Source organism: Leptodactylus fuscus, chromosome 3 (assembly GCF_031893055.1).
Source record: "Leptodactylus fuscus isolate aLepFus1 chromosome 3, aLepFus1.hap2, whole genome shotgun sequence".
In the NCBI taxonomy this organism is placed as follows: Eukaryota; Metazoa; Chordata; class Amphibia; order Anura; family Leptodactylidae; genus Leptodactylus; species Leptodactylus fuscus.
The window spans coordinates 235,653,051-235,673,696 of record NC_134267.1 but is presented as its reverse complement, the minus strand read 5'-3'; the positions used below and the strand labels follow the sequence as shown (position 1 = coordinate 235,673,696).

At 43.9% G+C, this 20,646-nt stretch overlaps 1 protein-coding gene across 1 annotated transcript; it reads left to right on the top strand.

Moving 5' to 3' along the window:
* Positions 1-17,330: 17,330 nt before the first annotated feature.
* LOC142196961 (taste receptor type 2 member 39-like) lies at positions 17,331-18,239 on the top strand. The gene has a single exon (XM_075266933.1). It carries the CDS (start codon positions 17,331-17,333, stop codon positions 18,237-18,239), a length of 909 nt encoding a protein of 302 aa, XP_075123034.1.
* The last annotated feature ends 2,407 nt before the right edge of the window (positions 18,240-20,646 follow it).

Genomic DNA, 20,646 nt, shown 5'->3' with positions numbered 1-20,646 from the left:
ATTTAGTATTATTGTCAAGTTTTTACTATGCATGCTACAGTTGTCATTTTCAGGATCAGAAATAGCTACCCTCTTCAGTTATCACAGAGGTAAATAGAACGGATGACAAGGACGCAGTGATTTTACATCAAGGGACTCAGTGGGGGATTAAATCAGTTGGGAAATTTCTTAATTAGGCCACAGTGTGCACAGTTATTAGATAAGGATGCACAGTGGTGGCAAATTTTTAAGCCACGTTTTGGCTGCTTTATTTGTGGCTGGTTATAAAAAATAGGGGTCTCACAGCTACAATGAAGCAGCTGCAGCCTAGTGTTACGAGGGTAAGAAGGCTAACACTTTTAGGGCATTCTCAGCCTGATAATACCAGCCTACGGTCAGTCCTCCTAGTACTCTACCGTATCTAGATGGTTGGGTACTAGATCATACCTGACTCTTCATGGGACCCCTGGTGGTGGTAATGGTTGGTGGCCATTAATAACACAGTAATAAAGTATTTTTTAAAAAAAAATATACACCTAAAAAATAGTATACATTAAAAAACAAAAAATGCATAATTTATTCACGACTCCTGGCTCCAGCATGGCTCTCCAGTAAGTCTATTTTTTACACTGGCCAGAATTTTTATGTATGTATAGATAACGTATGTGTGTATGTATACATACATTTTTAACATTGTATTTTTTAACATAGTATTGAACATTACACCCATTATGAACAGTTTAAGGGCTAAGTCAATTTTTAAAACACTATATGCAATATATATATATTAGCATTAAACTTAGAAGTTATATTGTTTTGTTAATGCTGTGTACTGTTTTCCGGGAGGTTGAATATATAACAAACCTGATGCTTACTAAAACAGACTGCATTCATATCCAGTGATCTGTTTATTTTAGTATCAGTAGTAGGGTTGAGCCGATCTTGACTTTTTAGGATCGATTTTGAAATCCGATTTCCGATCATTTTTCATTCGAACTCGATCTCAATTCCGATCCCAATGCAAGTCAATGGAAATTTTTTACTAATCGGAGATCGTATTTTAAAAACAATCCTATTCACTCTACAGCATGGGATCTAACAATTGAACGCTGTGTAGTGATTTTTTTTAAATCACTAAGTAGCCAGAGAATTTTTTTTTTAATCTTCTGGCTACTTAGTCTCCCCTGGTGTCCACTTACCTGAAGAGATGGCTGATCCGGTGCCCTGTGTTCTCCTTCTTCTTGCCTCGCTGCCCCCTGCCTCCCAGGTTAGGAAAGTGTGGGCAGGTTAGGAGAGTGTGGGTGGGATGTCTCCCCGCCCTGTACCCGCCCACACTCTCCTAACCTGGGAGGCACGGGGCAGCGAGGCGAAGAAGAAGGAGAACACCGGGCACCGGATCAGCCATCTCTTCAGGTAAGTAGCTTCTAGAGATGTTAGCTAGTCTCCCATTAGAATGAATGGGAGACTAGCTAGCAAAGCTTTGTGGGAAATGATCACCGATCTAGATCCCACATAAAAAGATCATGTTCGGGATTGCAATACAATCGTGAATTTTTCTCGATTGCCGATCAGAATCCGATCTTTTCCGAACACGATCGCTCAACCCTAATAAGTAGTCAAAACTCATGAAAATTGTACAACACGGAAATCTTTTTCTCTTTATGTTTCCACAGCATCTACTATAACATCACACACTGCTTCACCCAGACTACTGGATATTCAAGACTTAAGTTCACAATCTCACAAAGAAAACATGAATTTTATAACCCTTATATTTCTCCTAACTGTAAACTGGTCCTTGGTTTTTCTGGGCTTACTTATTATCCTCTTCATTGTGATGATAAACTTTATTTGGTGGCTGAATGGTAAAGCTCTTCAATCCATTGACATTATTATGACCAGCCTGGGGTCTATAAGGATCTTACTTCCTGTTATTTATCTCTTTGTATCTTTCATTGGTGACAATTTGATCACCTTTGGTGATAACACTAAAAGTCGCTCATATCTAATCATAGCTTTATTCCTTGTGGTCCTTTGCAGTCTCTGGTGGGGCACTGTTCTCTGTATACTTTATTGTGTGGAGATCACATACTACAGAAAACAACTATTTATGAGGGTTAAGATGAACATCTCAAGCATTGTTCCATGCAGTGTCGGACTGGGGTGTCTAGGGCCCACCAGTGGAATTATTTCTAGGGGCCCACCATCAGGATCCCTGCAAACCAGCGATACCAAGACAGGGCGGTTGAAGGTAATAACATATCAGGAGCCATGCTGCTCACCCGCCATACAATGTGCAACACTGCACTACCTAAACCTATTGCTACATACTGTATGGAAAGTGAACAGCGTGGCTCCTAGAAATGTTACCATTACCTATAGCCGCGCTGTCCTGGAACAGCTGATCTGCAGAGGTCCTGGCTGTTGTGTCATCACAGATGTAATATTGATGGTCTATCCCAGGGGTAAGGAACGTACGGCTCTCCAGCTGTTGCAAAACTACAACTCCCAGCATGCATATTGGCTCTGCTGTTCTGGGAACTCCCAGGACTGGTACCAGAAGTGGCTCCATACAGCTGATCGGTCTGAGGGCTGGGTGTGGGCCCCCTACAGATCAGGCATTTATAGCCTATTCTGACGATAAACCATAGAAAATTATGCCTGGACAACCCCTTTAATTTTCCCCCCAAATGCCCCACACTTTAAAGAGGTTGTCCAGCATAATTTATTTTTTTTGGTTTATAATTAGTTCTGGGAGGTGAAAAACAAAGTACACATAAAAAACCCCCAATCATCTGTTCCCAGTGCTCCGGTCCTCCAATTCTGCTGCTAGTTACATGCCGGACTGGACCGCACTGGGAGACACTGGGACAGGCAGACTTCCCCCTGCACACTCCGATCGGCAGTGTGCTTAAAAAAATAGAAAGTGTTTTTAAGGGCTCGTTCACATTTTTTTTTTTTTTTTTTTAGGTCTCCGTCTGTGCCAATCAAAACACCAAGTGCACGAAAAAAGTGTGGGTGCCACACTAAAAAAAACGTGCCCAGGATGCTCGCCAAAAAACGCACCCTTCCCCTAAAGGGGAGAGAGGTTCCTGACTCAAACTCTTCCCCACAAGGACCAAAAGGTGACCGAGTGGGGTCGAGTATCCGAAAGGGCCATCTGCCGGAGCAGGATGGCCCTACCAACATCCGTTTTCCCCCCGGGCTGCCACCACCAGGGGTACTCAGGATTACCAGTCGCCAAGTTTCTCTCCGGGCTGCCACCACCAGAGATACTCCTTGGCTCAGGCAAAGAGGTCTGCGCCTGCCCCGGTTCCCCAGGACAGGTCAGCTGACAGAGGGGAGAGACCCATTACAGGCCTCATCCCCAGACACCGTCAGGAAGCGTCCCAAAAGGGTACAGCATCCCTTCATCGACACACAAAAAGGTGACAGAGTGAAAAGACAAAACGTGAGAAAAACACTAAACAAGTGGTAAAGTGCCCATCAGAGCCCGGTTTACCGCTCGTTCACATCTGCGCCCGGGGTCTCCGCCCTGCAGGCATTTTTCAAACCCATTCAAATGAAGTGTGCGTCCGTAAGCTCCTGTGAGCGTTTTGTGCTCACCGCGGCGAAACGTTTTTTTTTTAATCAGACACAGAGTCGGACATGCAGGACTTTGTGTCTGGTTTAAAAAAAAACACGGTTTTGCCGCAGAGAGCATATAACAATCACCGGCGCTCACGGCCGGACTCGAACCGATAGGTTTCCGTCTTCTACATGCAGAAGATGGAAACCTCAGAATGGAGACCAGACGCTGGTGTGAACCTAGTGTTAACTGTGTTTTGCTCAGTAGGGCCTAATCCTTAGTGGCCCCTGCACACAGTATTATCCCCCATAGCGGCCCCTGCACACAGTATTATGTCCCCATAGCGGCCCCTGCACACAGTATTATCCCCCATAGCGGCCCCTGCACACAGTATTATGTCCCATAGTGGCCCCTGCACACAGTATTATGTCCCATAGCGGCCCCTGCACACAGTATTATGTCCCATAGTGGCCCCTGCACACATTATTATGCCCCATAGTGGCCCCTGCACACAGTATTATGCCCCATAGTGGCCCCTGCACACAGTATTATCCCCCATAGCGGCCCCTGCACACAGTATTATCCCCCATAGCGGCCCCTGCACACAGTATTATCCCCCATAGCGGCCCCTGCACACAGTATTATGTCCCATAGCGGCCCCTGCACACAGTATTATGTCCCATAGTGGCCCCTGCACACAGTATTATGCCCCATAGAGGCCCCTGTACACAGTTTTATCCCCCATAGTGGCCCCTGCACACAGTATTATCCCCCATAGTGGCCCCTGCACTCAGTATTATACCCCATAGTGGCCCCTGCACACAGTATTATGTCCCATAGTGGCCCCTGCACACAGTATTATGCCCCATAGAGGCCCCTGTACACAGTTTTATCCCCCATAGTGGCCCCTGCACACAGTATTATCCCCCATAGTGGCCCCTGCACACAGTATTATGCCCCATAGTGGCCCCTGCACACAGTATTATACCCCATAGTGGCCCCTGCACGTAGTATTATGTCCCATAGTGGCCCCTGCACACAGTATTATACCCCATAGTGGCCCCTGCACACAGTATTATGTCCCATAGTGGCCCCTGCACACAGTATTATACCCCATAGTGGCTCCTGCACACAGTATTATGCCCCATAGTGGCCCCTGCACACAGTATTATACCCCATAGTGGCCCCTGCACGTAGTATTATGTCCCATAGTGGCCCCTGCACACAGTATTATACCCCATAGTGGCTCCTGCACACAGTATTATGCCCCATAGTGGCTCCTGCACACAGTATTATCCCCCATAGTGGCCCCTGCACTCAGTATTATACCCCATAGTGGCCCCTGCACACAGTATTATGTCCAATAGTGGCCCCTGCACACAGTATTATCCCCCATAGTGGCCCCTGCACACAGTATTATGTCCCATAGTGGCCCCTGCACACAGTATTATACCCCATAGTGGCCCCTGCACACAGTATTATGTCCCATAGTGGCCCCAGCACACAGTATTATGCCCCATAGTGGCCCCTGCACACAGTATTATGTCCCATAGTGGCCCCTGCACACAGTATTATGTCCCATAGTGGCCCCTGCATACAGTATTATGTCCCATAGTGGTCCCTGCACACAGTATTATACCCCATAGTGGCCCCTGCACACAGTATTATGTCCCATAGTGACCCCTGCACACAGTATTATCCCCCATAGTGGCCCCTGCACACAGTATTATACCCCATAGTGGCCCCTGCACACAGTATTATGTCCCATAGTGGCCCCTGCACACAGTATTATGTCCCATAGTGGCCCCTGCATACAGTATTATGTCCAATAGTGGCCCCTGCACACAGTATTATGTCCCATAGTGGCCCCTGCATACAGTATTATGTCCCATAGTGGTCCCTGCACACAGTATTATCCCCCATAGTGGCCCCTGCATACAGTATTATGTCCCATAGTGGCCCCTGCATACAGTATTATGTCCCATAGTGGTCCCTGCACACAGTATTATCCCCCATAGAGGCCCCTGCACACAGTATTATCCCCCATAGTGGCCCCTGCACACAGTATTATGCACCATAGTGGCCCCTGCACACAGTATTATGTCCCATAGTGGCCCCTGCATACAGTATTATGTCCCATAGTGGCCCCTGCACACAGTATTATCCCCCACAGTGGCCCCTGCACACAGTAGTATTCCCCATAGTGGCCCCTACATACAGTATTATGTCCCATAGTGGCCCCTGCACACAGTATTATGTCCCATAGTGGCCCCTGCATACAGTATTATGTCCCATAGTGGCCACTGCACACAGTATTATCCCCCACAGTGGCCCCTGCACACAGTAGTATTCCCCATAGTGGCCCCTGCATACAGTATTATGTCCCATAGTGGCCCCTGCACACAGTATTATGTCCCATAATGGCTCCTGCACACAGTATTATGTCCCATAGTGGCCCCTGCACACAGTATTATGTCCCATAGTGGCCCCTGCACACAGTATTATCCCCCATAGTGGCCCCTGCACACAGTATTATGTCCCATAGTGGCCCCTGCACACAGTATTATACCCCATAGTGGCCCCTGCACACAGTATTATGTCCCATAGTTTCCCCTGCACACAGTATTATCCCCCATAGTGGCCCCTGCACACAGTATTATGTCCCATAGTGGCCCCTGCACACAGTATTATGCCCCATAGTGGCCCCTGCACACAGTATTATGTCCCATAGTGGCCCCTGCACACAGTATTATGTCCCATAGTGGCCCCTGCACACAGTATTATCCCCCACAGTGGCCCCTGCACACAGTAGTATTCCCCATAGTGGCCCCTACATACAGTATTATGTCCCATAGTGGCCCCTGCACACAGTATTATGTCCCATAGTGGCCCCTGCATACAGTATTATGTCCCATAGTGGCCACTGCACACAGTATTATCCCCCACAGTGGCCCCTGCACACAGTAGTATTCCCCATAGTGGCCCCTGCATACAGTATTATGTCCCATAGTGGCCCCTGCACACAGTATTATGTCCCATAATGGCTCCTGCACACAGTATTATGTCCCATAGTGGCCCCTGCACACAGTATTATGTCCCATAGTGGCCCCTGCACACAGTATTATCCCCCATAGTGGCCCCTGCACACAGTATTATGTCCCATAGTGGCCCCTGCACACAGTATTATACCCCATAGTGGCCCCTGCACACAGTATTATGTCCCATAGTTTCCCCTGCACACAGTATTATCCCCCATAGTGGCCCCTGCACACAGTATTATGTCCCATAGTGGCCCCTGCACACAGTATTATGCCCCATAGTGGCCCCTGCACACAGTATTATGTCCCATAGTGGCCCCTGCACACAGTATTATGTCCCATAGTGGCCCCTGCATACAGTATTATGTCCCATAGTGGTCCCTGCACACAGTATTATACCCCATAGTGGCCCCTGCACACAGTATTATCCCCCATAGTGGCCCCTGCACACAGTATTATACCCCATAGTGGCCCCTGCACACAGTATTATGTCCCATAGTGGCCCCTGCACACAGTATTATGCCCCATAGTGGCCCCTGCACACAGTATTATGTCCCATAGTGGCCCCTGCACACAGTATTATGTCCCATAGTGGCCCCTGCATACAGTATTATGTCCCATAGTGTCCCCTGCACACAGTATTATGTCCCATAGTGGCCCCTGCATACAGTATTATGTCCCATAGTGGCCCCTGCACACAGTATTATGCCCCATAGTGGCCCCTGCACACAGTATTATCCCCCACAGTGGCCCCTGCACACAGTAGTATTCCCCATAGTGGCCCCTGCATACAGTATTATGTCCCATAGTGGCCCCTGCACACAGTATTATACCCCATAGTGGCCCCTGCACACAGTATTATGTGCCATAGTGGCCCCTGCACACAGTATTATCTCCATTAGTGTCTCTGCATACAGTATTATGTCCCATAGTGTCCCCTGCATACAGTATTATGCCCCATAGTGGCCCCTGCACACAGTATTATGTCCCATAGTGGCCCCTGCACACAGTATTATGTCCCATAGTGGCCCCTGCACACAGTATTATCTCCATTAGTGTCCCTGCATACAGTATTATGTCCCATAGTGGCCCCTGCACACAGTATTATACCCCATAGTGGCCCCTGCACACTGTATTATGCCCCATAGTGGCCCCTGCACACAGTATTATGCCCCATAGTGGCCCCTGCACACAGTATTATGCCGCATAGTGGCCCCTGCACACAGTATTATGTCCCATAGTGGCCCCTGCACACAGTATTATGTCCCATAGTGGCCCCTGCACACAGTATTATGTCCCATAGTGGCTCCTGCACACAGTATTATGTCCCATAGTGGCCCCTGCACACAGTATTATGTCCCATAGTGGCCCCTGCACACTGTATTATGTCCCATAGTGGCTCCTGCACACAGTATTATGTCCCATAGTGGCCCCTGCACACAGCATTATGTCCCATAGTGGCCCCTGCACACTGTATTATTCCCCACAGTGGACTTCCCGAAAAGGGAAGATGTGAACCAGGCCTAATACATATAACATACATTTACACACACACACACACACACACACACACACACACACACACACACACACACACACAGTATATCAGCCCTCTACACAAATATACACACATTAAATATACATATTTTACTCAAAAAATGTACTTACATTTGGCTGTGTCCTGTCTGGCTGTGGTGAAAGCTCTTCATTTACAGCAGCCGGCAGACGTCCCCCTGCACACTCCGATCTGTGTGGGGGAGGGGCAGCACAGCTCCTGCTAGTGACGGCAGTGTACAGTGCAGGGAGCAGAGACGCACACTCGCACTGATTGCTACAGGGGCCCATTTTGGCACGGTCAGGATCCCGATCGGGCCCCTGAAGATCCCGATCGGGCCCCTGACAAGTGTATTTAGCTAAAACTAATAGTAAGGCTCGGGGGCCCACCGGGGGATTCCCCGGTGCTCCGGCGGGCCAGTCCGACCCTGGTTCCATGGATGATTAAAGGGCCCATGGTAATTTCTTTTATCCTCTGTCTTCTATGTATACGAGGCACATTGAACTTCACGGGAACTGATATTGGAATCATCAGCAGTAATGGGACAATGTTATACCTAAAAACACAATTTCTTAATTTAATCCTCATCAGTAGAGATGAGCGAGTAGTATTCGATCGAGTAGGTATTCGATCGAATACTACAGTATTCAAAATACTCGTACTCGATCAAATACTACTCACTATTCGAATGGAAAAATTTGATGCAGAACCAGCGTTGATTGGCCGAATGCTATACAGTCGGACAATCAACGCTAGTTCTTCTCCTACTTTTAGAAGTCTTCTCCGCGCAGCATCCCCGCGGCGTCTTCCAGCTCTGAATTCACTCTGCCAGGCATCGGGCCTGGGCAGAGCCGACTGCGCATGCCCGCACTACAAGAAAATGGCCGCTTTGACTGTAAGCAGCCATTTTCTTGTAGTGCGGGCATGTGCAATCGGCTCTGCCCAAGCCCGATGCCTGGCAGAGTGAATTCAGAGCCGGAGGATGCTGCGGGGATGCTGCGCGGAGAAGACTTCTTGGAGGATCCAGCCCGACCCTCACTCATGGACTTGGTAAGTTCAATTTGATCGAATGTTGCCTACCCCTGAAACGAGCATTTTCCCCCATAGACTATAATAGGATTCGATATTCACTTTGAGTAGTCTAATATTGAGGGGCTACTCGTAACAAATATTGAATATCGAGTATTTAACTACTCGCTCATCTCTAGTAAAGATCATTGCATTTTAATCACTAATCATTTTTAATAACACTAAATCCAACAAGATATTTGGTTACATGGGGTGATCTGTTCCATCGCTGCTCGCAGTCTTTCCTGTACTTTGCATTCCAAATGTGGATCAGTATTTGACTAAATGTAAAAAGTTTGCAAAAGTCTTCTTGTGTTATTAGGAGGATCACAGCACCGGAGAGATGGCTGATACTACAGAGGGAGACTCTACTGTCCTGTATCTGGGTCTCCTGGTCCCAGCACTGATGTCTCTCATAGCCGGACTGGTGATACATTCATTTATTATAGGGGTCAATGTCACCGACTGGTGGAAAGGAAGATCAGTGACTCCTGTTGATCAAATTGTAACGTCTCTCGGGATGTCAAGGATGTGCGCGCAATGTGTGGTTACTCTATACAGTCCTATGAAAAAGTTTGGGCACCCCTACTAATCTTAATCATTTCTAGTTCTAAATATTTTGGTGTTTGCAGCAGCCATTTCAGTTTAATATATCTAATAACTGATGGACACAGTAATACTACAGGATTGAAATGAGGTTTATTGTACTAACAGAAAATGTGCAATATGCATTAAACCAAAATTTGACCAGTGCAAAAGTATGGGCACCTCAACAGAAAAGTGACATTAATATTTAGTACATCCTCCTTTTGCAAAGATAACAGCCTCTAGTCGCTTCCTGTAGCTTTTAATCAGTTCCTGGATCCTGGATGAAGGTATTTTGGACCATTCCTCTTTACAAAACAATTCAAGTTCAGTTAAGTTTGATGGTCGCCGAACATGGACAGCCCGCTCTCAAATGATCTGAAAACAAAGATTGTCCAACATAGTTGTTCAGGGGAAGGATACAAAAAGTTGTCTCAGAGATTTAACCTGTCAGTTTCCACTGTGAGGAACATAGTAAGGAAATGGAAGACCACAGGGACAGTTCTTGTTAAGTCCAGAAGTGGCAGGCCAAGAAAAATATCAGAAAGGCAGAGAAGAAGAATGGTGAGAAGAGTCCAGGACAATCCACAGACCACCTCCAAAGAGCTGCAGCATCATCCTGCTGCAGATGGTGTCACTGTGCATCGGTCAACTATACAGCGCACTTTGCACAAGGAGAAGCTGTATGGGAGAGTGATGAGAAAGAAGCCGTTTCTGCACGTACGCCACAAATAGAGTTGCCTGAGGTATGAAAAAGCACATTTGGACAAGCCAGCTTCATTTTGGAAGAAGGTCCCGTGGACTGATGAAACAAAGATTGAGTTGTTTGGTCATACAAAAAGGCGTTATGCATAAAAAAAACAGCATTCGAAGAAAAACACTTGCTACCCACTGTAAAATTTGGTGGAGGTTCCATCATGCTTTGGGGCTGTGTGGCCAATGCCGGCACCGGGAATCTTGTTAAAGTTGAGGGTCGCATAGATTCCACTCAGTATCAGCAGATTCCTGAGAATAATGTTCAAGAATCAGTGACGAAGTTGAAGTTACGCCGGGGATGGATATTTCAGCAAGACAATGATCCAAAACACCGCTCCAAATCCTCAGGCATTCATGTAGGAACAATTACAATGTTCTGGAATGGCCATCCCAGTCCCCAGACCTGAATATCATTGAACATCTGTGGGATGATTTGAAGCGGGCTGTCCATGCTCGGCGACCATCTAACTTAACTGAACTTGAATTGTTTGTCCAAAATACCTTTATCCAGGATCCAGGAACTGATTAAAAGCTACAGGAAGCGACTAGAGGCTGTTATCTTTGCAAAAGGAGGATCTACTAAATATTAATGTCACTTTTCTGTTGAGGTGCCCATACTTTTGCACCGGTCAAATTTTGGTTTAATGCATATTGCACATTTTCTGTTAGTACAATAAACCTCATTTCAATCCTGAAATATTACTGTGTCCATCAGTTATTAGATATATCAAACTGAAATGGCTGTTGCAAACACTAAAATATTTAGAACTAAAAATGATTAAGATTAATAGGGGTGCCCAAACTTTTTCATAGGACTGTATATATTTGTACAAATTTATTTCCTGAGCGACATGTATTTGCTTCTTGTGGTGAACTTTATTTACAGTTTCTTTGCTTATACCAATATCTGGTTGACATCTCTGCTCTCCATTGTCTTGTGTCTGAAGATCTCCAACCTCCACACCAGACTGTTCCTGTATCTGAGGAGGATGATATTACACAGGACTGTCTATTGCATTGTCGTCTCACTACTTCTCTCCATTTTAAATAGTTTGATGTACTTTTTGGTCTCCATCACTAAGGTCACTGATGGTGGAACACACAATACAACCATAGATAATCCCTCACAGCATTGTCTTGATATTAATTCTCTATACTATTTCATTATCGGAGCCCTCATCCCTCTTCTTTTCTATTCCATCTCCTCCCTCCTCCTCTTCACCTCTCTGTACCATCACACAACAAGGATGAAGATGAGCAGTAACTTATCCATCAATCTGGAGACATATTACTCACTGATGAGATTTGTGTCCTTCACTTTTATATATACCACTATATACGTCAATGGATATTTAGTTTTTGCTTTCTATTACTATTTTTACTGTGTGAGTTTTGCATGGTCTCATATTATCTTTAAAAGAGGACCGGAATACAGATAGGATCACCGCGCTCAGTAGATGAATAAAAAGTGCTTTATTTTGATAGAAGAAACACAACGCGTTTCGGGCATCTGTGCCCTTTCTCAAGTGTATATACTGTATCACAACAAATAAAATAAAATAAACACACAAAAAATAATACTTTTTTTGTCATAAAAACAACTGCATCCATATAGGAAACAGCTTCTTTTTCCAATTAGAGTATTCTAACGAGCAATTTATACGCGGTAACTCCCTTCTTAAAGATATATACACATATGAGAGATCAATGTCTCGCATACAGATCGGTACTCCGACTCGTCCCGAGTCACGTTCGGGCAGCGAGCCTGGCCGACGCATGCGCACTGACACTCGGCAGACGCCGGGACTCTCCTCCACGTGCGGCAGTCTGCGCACGCGCCTGGAGTGAGAGCGCGCGTAAACCCTCTGCCACCAATGATATTTATAGCACGAAAACCTCTGTCGGCTGGACAAGCGTCCAGTACGACGAGAACTAAGGTAAGAACCAGAAAGGTTTATTTAATATCACTGCCTATTAACCTCTCCCTATTAAAGATGAGGGATTGATTTATTAAAGATGAGGGATTTATTTATTATGTGTTAGGTGAGACCCGTTCAAACCATTTGCAGCACGTATACATATATATGTACCGGTGAACTACATTTGTAACAATCTGCTGTATCCCTTAATTGGTACCTGCTATTTGCATCTGTTTTTATATTTTTTAATTATTATGGCATAATATGTTGCGAACTAGTAACACTATTTACACATATGAGCATATATTGGCCACACATTGATCTCTCATATGTGTATATATCTTTAAGAAGGGAGTTACCGCGTATAAATTGCTCGTTAGAATACTCTAATTGGAAAAAGAAGCTGTTTCCTATATGGATGCAGTTGTTTTTATGACAAAAAAAGTATTATTTTTTGTGTGTTTATTTTATTTTATTTGTTGTGATACAGTATATACACTTGAGAAAGGGCACAGATGCCCGAAACGCGTTGTGTTTCTTCTATCAAAATAAAGCACTTTTTATTCATCTACTGAGCGCGGTGATCCTATCTGTATTCCGGTCCTCTTTTAAATATTCAACCGACACCAAGGGTGGTACAGGATCCTGCAGTCTCATTACCGGGTGAGAACCCCCCTCATTAAGTGGTTCAAAAGTCTATATAAGCGGTTGTGGTCACAACCATTCAAGGTGAGAAGATATCTTACCAGCTCTCTCTTTTTTTAATTATTATACAGTACTTCACCATATGCAGCTCGGTGCTGTTTTTTGTTTTTGTCTCTCATATTATCTTGGGTCTTCTACCAGTTCTCCATTCCTCCTACCTGGTTTACCGAACAGCCAAACTCAGGAATCCAATGTCTGAGGTTCTTCACAATGTCATTGGTTTTCTATTCCAAAGGGAAGATACAGAAACTAGAGAGAACATAGAGATGGCAGCTCAGTGAAATACATGGGAGTTGGCTGGTGATGTCTCTGTACAGTAAATTACAATGTGAAGAGGATCCCATATTTAGTTTAGAAATCATAGTTCCACTAGTCAAGTGTTAATTTTATACTAATCATAGACCATTGCATTCAACATGACTTATCTGGGTTGGTCCAACATACCAAAAAGATAGATCCAGCAATCTTGTATAGGTAGACCCTAAAAACCTTTACTTTATGATTCCATAAACATAGGAGACATCAGCATGGACACCACTGTGAAAGTGACTTGTTTTGAAATGCACAGCGCTGTATGTTAACCAGAGGGGTTTTTTTTGGTACTCTATATCGTTCAATTATTCTATTTTGGACCTTCATTGTGGATTAGCCTTGTAGGTTTAAGGTGATACCATATTATTTGGTTTAGATCACAGCACTATATGATATTTTTATTGCATTATTCGGTTTGGTTATTTTAATAGTACAATAGCACAAACATTCTGGCAAACAGCCAGCATTGTATTTCTTTTATGAACTTTTATGAGCACTTGACAGGTGACCTGCTATACTTTTAGCATCAAATAGTGCTATTGTTATGGTTCTGTGTATATATATATATATATATATATATATATATATATATATATATATATATATATATATTTTTTTATTATTTTTTTTTTCTGAACGACAGAACCTCTTAGCTGCAAGAAACTGCAGCGAGGTCCACAGGCCCAATGGTGGGTGGCTGTATGTCTGAACTGAAATGTGAACTACTGCAAAGACACTGCAGCCTGAAAGTCAATGTGAACTACTGCAAAGACACTGCAGCGCAGTATTTAATGTGAACTACTGCAAAGACACTGCAGCGCAGTATTTAATGTGAACTACTGCAAAGACACTGCAGCGCGGTACTTAATGTGAACAGCTGCAAAGACACTGCAGCCTGAACTCAATGTGAACAGTGTACTGTGCAAAACTCCATGTGAACAAGGTGCAACTAAAAACTCACTGGCCAGGTGCACCAGTACAAGTGAAACACACATGGCTGCCAAGGGTTAACACTCACCCCAGGCCAGCAAACACACACACTTACCCCTGCGACAGCTAGGGGCCACCACGGAAGTTTAGAACATTCTCCTGCACACAGCTTGAAGTTACCAGGGGAGTTTGCATGGTCCTGCACACAGCTTGGAGCCGTCAAACACCCATGCTCCCGCACAGAGCTAGGAGCCATACATGAAGTCAGGCAGTACACATAGGGGCTGTGGCCTTGACCTCACTGCTCATGCTCAGTAAGGGGAGAAATGGCACTTAGCTTGTGAGCAGCTCCAATATGTCTGAGCATGCTCAGTAAGGTGAAAGCTAGATGGTTAGACTGACGCTTTGCGCTATGATAGCAACCTGCGGGACCCAATTCTAACAATAACTAAAAAATATAACATAAGAGAAAGACTAAAAATGACAGGCTTTGCAGTCTGAACTTCTGTTTTTATTATTTAAGGCCTTTTCCCAGATCCGTGTGCACAGTCTGTGTCTACGGGACTGACAGAAAGATCCAGTTTGGTAGATATCCCAGTAATGGATCCGCCAGCATGCATACATGTATCAACTATTTTGTGGCAATATAATTGCAGCAGCCCAGGCAACTAGTATACAGCTCAGAAACTAATTTTCTATTTTATTGTGTTCATCTATACATATGTAGCATTTGCTGGATGACTGTTGCCAGTCTAGTATATGATCTGTATGTGACAATTTAGTATTGTCCAGTGTATACTCTGTATACTATAGTTGTAGTTTTTCAAGATTGGAAGTTATCACAGTTATCACAGAAGTAAATAGAAAGGATGACACAGTGTTTTTACATCAAGGGACTCAGTGGGGGATTAAATCAATGGGGACGTTTCTTAATCAGGTCACAATGAGTACATTTTTTTTTAGATAAGCATGCACAGTGGAGATATTTTTAATCAGGTGCACAGTAGGGAAAAATTGTTCAACCCAGTTTTGGCTGCTTTATTTCTGGCTGATTATGGAAAATGTTGGCCTCACAGATACTGGGGTAGAAAAGCCAATAGTTTTAGGGCATTCCCAGCCTAATAATACCAATCTGTGGTCAGTCATCCTAGTGCCCTACTATATTTAGGTGGTTGGGTACTAGATCATACCTGACTCTTCAGGGCACCCCTGGTTGTGGTAATGAACAGTGGTCATTACTAAGGCTGTAATAAAGTTTCTAAAAAAACATACACATAAAAAATAGTATACATTAAAGCAACAAATAACCAAGTAATATATTCACCACTCCTGGCTCCAGCATGGCTCTCCTGTAAGTCTGTTCGTTCACACCTGCCTGAAATTACTGTGTAGACTTTTATGTATGTGTTAGGATTGGGTCCCGCAGGGTTCTCTCTCAGCGCACAGCGCCACCTGCGAGTCAATCTAACTCTGGCCTTTGGCCTCGGGTAGTGAAGTGTCTGGAGTCTAAGTCCAATTTTCAGCGCACTGAACATTCTCAGACATTTTGGGGCCACTCAGAGGCTAAGTGCCATTCTTTCCACATTGAGCATGCTCAGACATTTTTGAGCTGCTGTTTTTCCCATACTGAGCATGATCGGTGACATCATGGCCACTGTCCTGTTGGGCGGAGACTAGCCTTTATATGGTGTGAGCCGATGCCCGCCCGGGGCTCACACTTTGACTAAGTACTTTAAGACAGGAGGTTAGGGCCAGGTTCCAGTTAATGGTAGGAGCAGTCTCTAGGGATCTAGGTAGGGTTCCTTGGCTCTGCCATTGGGAATCAGTAGCCCATTTAACTGTCTACTCACTTAGTATCTCCTAGCTATTGCAGGAGCATGTTTTGTTGCTGACCTGGGGTGAGTTAACCCTTGGCAGCCTTGCTGTTTCAGCTGTACTGTGCACCTGTTCAGTGAGGTTAACTGGCAGGGTGTTGTTGCAGCTTATTCATATTGTGTACCACGCCACATGACTGCCAGTGCAGTTTAACTGGTAGCACACTGTTCAGACCTTACAGCCACCCATCTGGGCCTGTGGACCTCGCTGCAGTGCCTTGCAGACTAGCGGGTCTGTCATTTAAAAATATTATTTTTAAATATATACACAGAACCGTAACAGTATGTATATATAACATATAAGTGTATGTATACACAATTTTTACCATTGTATTTTTTAACATAGTAATAAACACTGCACACAATACCACATGAACTAAGGGCTAAGTCAATTTTTCAAACACTATGTAATACTGTATATCTAATTATATATATATATATATATATATATATATATATATATCCTTCAAATCCAGTGATCTGTTTGTTTTAGTATCAGTAGTCAAAACTCATGAAAATTGTACAACATAGAAATTTTTTCTCTTTCTATTTCCATAGCATCTTTTTCGTCAATGGGAACGAACACAGAATCAGTCTGTGACCATTTTCTGTAACAGTTTAATGTTCGTTGCTGTCATCCTATGACGGAAGACAGAAATGGACATTAACAAAGGTAGTGTAAACGCTCCCTTAATCTTTTGGGGGCTTATTCCAAACAATTTCATTTATCTATAATAGACAGAAAAACTGCTAGACAGACGAATAGCTTTTACCATAATATGTCATAACGTATTGGAATTGTTCCGGGGTTGTTTTGTTCCATTCTAATCCTGTATTTTTTCTATTTCAGAAGATCAACACGTTATAGTCACATGAAAATCTATTTGTTATTCATAGCGCAGTACACAAATGCTATGCAAACTATGTGTGTTCCATCCTGGTATCAGATAAATCATAGATACAGAGTGACAACATATTCCGTGTAGCGTACCTGGTGCTGACTGCCTACAAACCACCTGAGATTTCACCTTTGAGTCTAAGATGCTTTATAAAATTTGTAACATTATTACTTGCATCCTAATAGCCTTTGGGTTACTGCTGAATGGATTTATCGTCATGGTCAATTTTTATTGGTGGATAAAGCGTCAGACTCTTCAAAGCATCCATGTTCTTATTACCAGCTTAGCACTGGTGAGACTTGCTCTTCTAAGTTTATGTACATTTTCAGTTTTTTTATCAGTATCTCATATCTCTTTTCTGCAAGTTAATGCATTTCCTGCATACATTGCCACCGCTGTTGCCTGTATGGTCTTCTGCAGTCTGTGTTGGGGCTCGGTACTTTGTGTCTTCTACTGTGTTAAGATCACAAACTACAGCAACAGACTCTTCATGAGACTCAAGATGAACATCTCCAAGATGGTCCCCTGGCTGCTTCTCATCTCTCTGGTCATCTCTTTTCTTACCAGTTTGCTTTGTAGTCAGATTGTTTTTTCTAGTTGTGTGCTTAATGGCACTCTCTATGGAAATGAAACCATGGAAGTAAATGCGGTCAATCTGGCTCTCATTGTCTCTGGAGGATCCATCGTACCATTTATGATATGTGGTGTGGCCATTTACCTTATCACCATGTCCCTTATGAGACACACCCGAAATATGAGCAGCGGAGACTCCAGCTTCAGTGATGCTCAGCGAGACGTTCATCTCAGTGTCATTCGGAGCATGGTCTCGTTCCTGATATTTTATACTCTCCATTTAGTGGCTTTAATTGTTATCATTATTATTATAGATGCAGACATTCCTGCACTATCATTTACCTGTTTTATCTGTATCTATGCCTACCCAAGTCTTCACTCTATTTCTTTCATTACCACCAACAAAGAACTCCAAAATGTCACCCTTGCTGTCCTCTGTTGTGATTGGTTAGGAAATTTAAAGAAACAGAACCCTTAATATCACTTTTTGGCCCAGGGAAAATGGAAATATGCCAGATTTCCATCAGATGCTCAGTAATAAATCAGGCACATATTTAGGCATTCTAGTCAGGAATGTAACCAATGACTCACAGACTCTGATGCAAAATCTCAGTTTGGGTCCCCGTAAAACTTCTATCTACAACCGATTTTCTCAGTACATTGGTGATCGGGGTTTCACTTGCTCTGCTATCTCTCTTCATAGCCGTACATGTTTGCAGTCAGTAATGAGGGATTGGTTGTAAATAAATTAGCACAGTATCACTGGAAGATGCACAATATGAAGCTGATGTAGCAGAGCTGGATTTGATATGCTACAGGAACAAGAGTCAACTTGCAATAAACTCCGTTTTAGGTCTCTGCTTACTTACAGAGGCAACGGACTCCTTGTCTTAGCCCTTATCAGCAAATTTTAATTAACTGACTGATAACTGGAAGAGCAGGAGATAAACAGCTCAGAAATACAAGCTTCTCCAAGAACTCACCTTTCTTCCTTCCTGAGAACAGGAGCTATGGCACTTTTCCTGAGCAGAGAGATAAACAGCTCAGAAATACAAGCTTCTCCAAGAACTCACCATTCTTCCTTCCTGAGAGCAGGAGCTATGGCACTTTTCCTGGGCAGAGAGATAAACAGCTCAGAAATACAAGCTTCTCTGAGAACTCACCTTTCTTCCTTCCTGAGAGCAGGAGCTATGGCACTTTTCCTGAGCAGAGAGATAAACAGCTCAGAAATACAAACTTCTCCGAGAACTCACTTTTTTTTCCTTCCTGAGAGCAGGAGCTATGGCACTTTTCCTGAGCAGAGAGATAAACAGCTCAGAAATACTGCAAAGAATACTGCAAATTGTTTGAACAAATTTTAAACAAGTGTTCTCTAGATCTCATGACCTTAACGGTCGAATACTTACAGAAATCTATAACTGAACACCAAGAAAAGGTGAAAAACATTGAGACGCAACTACGTTCAACACTAACTGAACCAGAATTCTCTACACTAAAGAGTAAAGTGGACACAACCCTTTCCAACTTCCGAAAGGAACAAGAACAAAAGAAAAGGAACAAGTTCCTAAGAGACGCAGAGGATTACACCAACAACCACGTGTACAGATGGCAGGATACATCAGGCTCTGCGAGATTCGCCAGGAGAGGTCCCCGCTTCAATGGCTATTCCTCCAACTCGGGCTCAGAGAGCGACCAATCAGGATATCGATCCGGCCCATCCAATTTTTTAGGCCGAAATCAAAGACCACCTCGACGAGGAAGACGAGGCGGGGGGGCCAATGCAAACGAGGAAGAACTGACACGAATGACGACCCGATCTCAGGTAATGAGACCCCATTAGTAGTTAATATTTCCTCAAAAAACCTCTCCCCCTCTCAACTTAGACTTTTACAAAAAGGTTTATCCTTTTGTCCTGCCTACAAATTTAATTCCTTCCAGCTAGAGATGGACTTAGAACGTTTTTTTAGGAACATCCGACTGAAAGCGCATTTCAGTAAGGATACCCAAATGATGTCACATAGTGAATCACAGGCAACAACCCCTATCAGTATTTCCACCCTGGGTCTCAGAAATAGGAGTTCATATACTCCACCTAGGGGCTCGCATGCACTAGACGCCTTTATTGATCTAGTGAAAAGTGATATTAGATCCACTTGTAATGAAATAGAGAAGGGCAACTGGTTTAACCCTCCCAATTTGTCTCAAGAGGAACAAGTTTCTCTTAAAACCCTCATGGCAGACCGGGATTTAATAATCAAACCTGCCGACAAGGGGGGAGCTATAGTGGTATGGGATAAATCAGCCTATGTTAATGAGATCCGTACACAATTATCTGACACTAGAGTTTATTGTAAATTGACTGGTAACCCAACCAACTCTATAGTAACTAAGATCAAAACAATCGTTGATATGTTTCTTGACCGCAACATCATTGACCTTAAAACACATGAATTCCTGTTGAAAAAACATCCAGTCATATCTGTCTTTTATGTTCTCCCCAAGATCCATAAAAGATTGGAAAATCCTCCAGGCAGGCCCATTGTTGCTTCCACCGATTCAGTCCTGTCACCACTGGCCATAGTCTTAGAAAAAATACTTACCCCTTTAGTCAAGAACACAAAATCGTTCCTTTTAGACACTGGAGACTTTCTCCGCACAGTCAGAGCATTACCCAATCTGGGAGAGGATTGTTGGCTGGTTACATTCGATGTAAATAGTCTATACACATCCATTATACATCAGAAGGGGCTAACAGCTACCCGTATCTTGTTGGAAAAATCGGCCAAATCCCCATCAACCATTGAATTCTGTATGACTATACTTGAACTGATCCTCACTAACAACTTCTTCATGTTTCAGGATGATTTTTTTCTACAGGTTCAAGG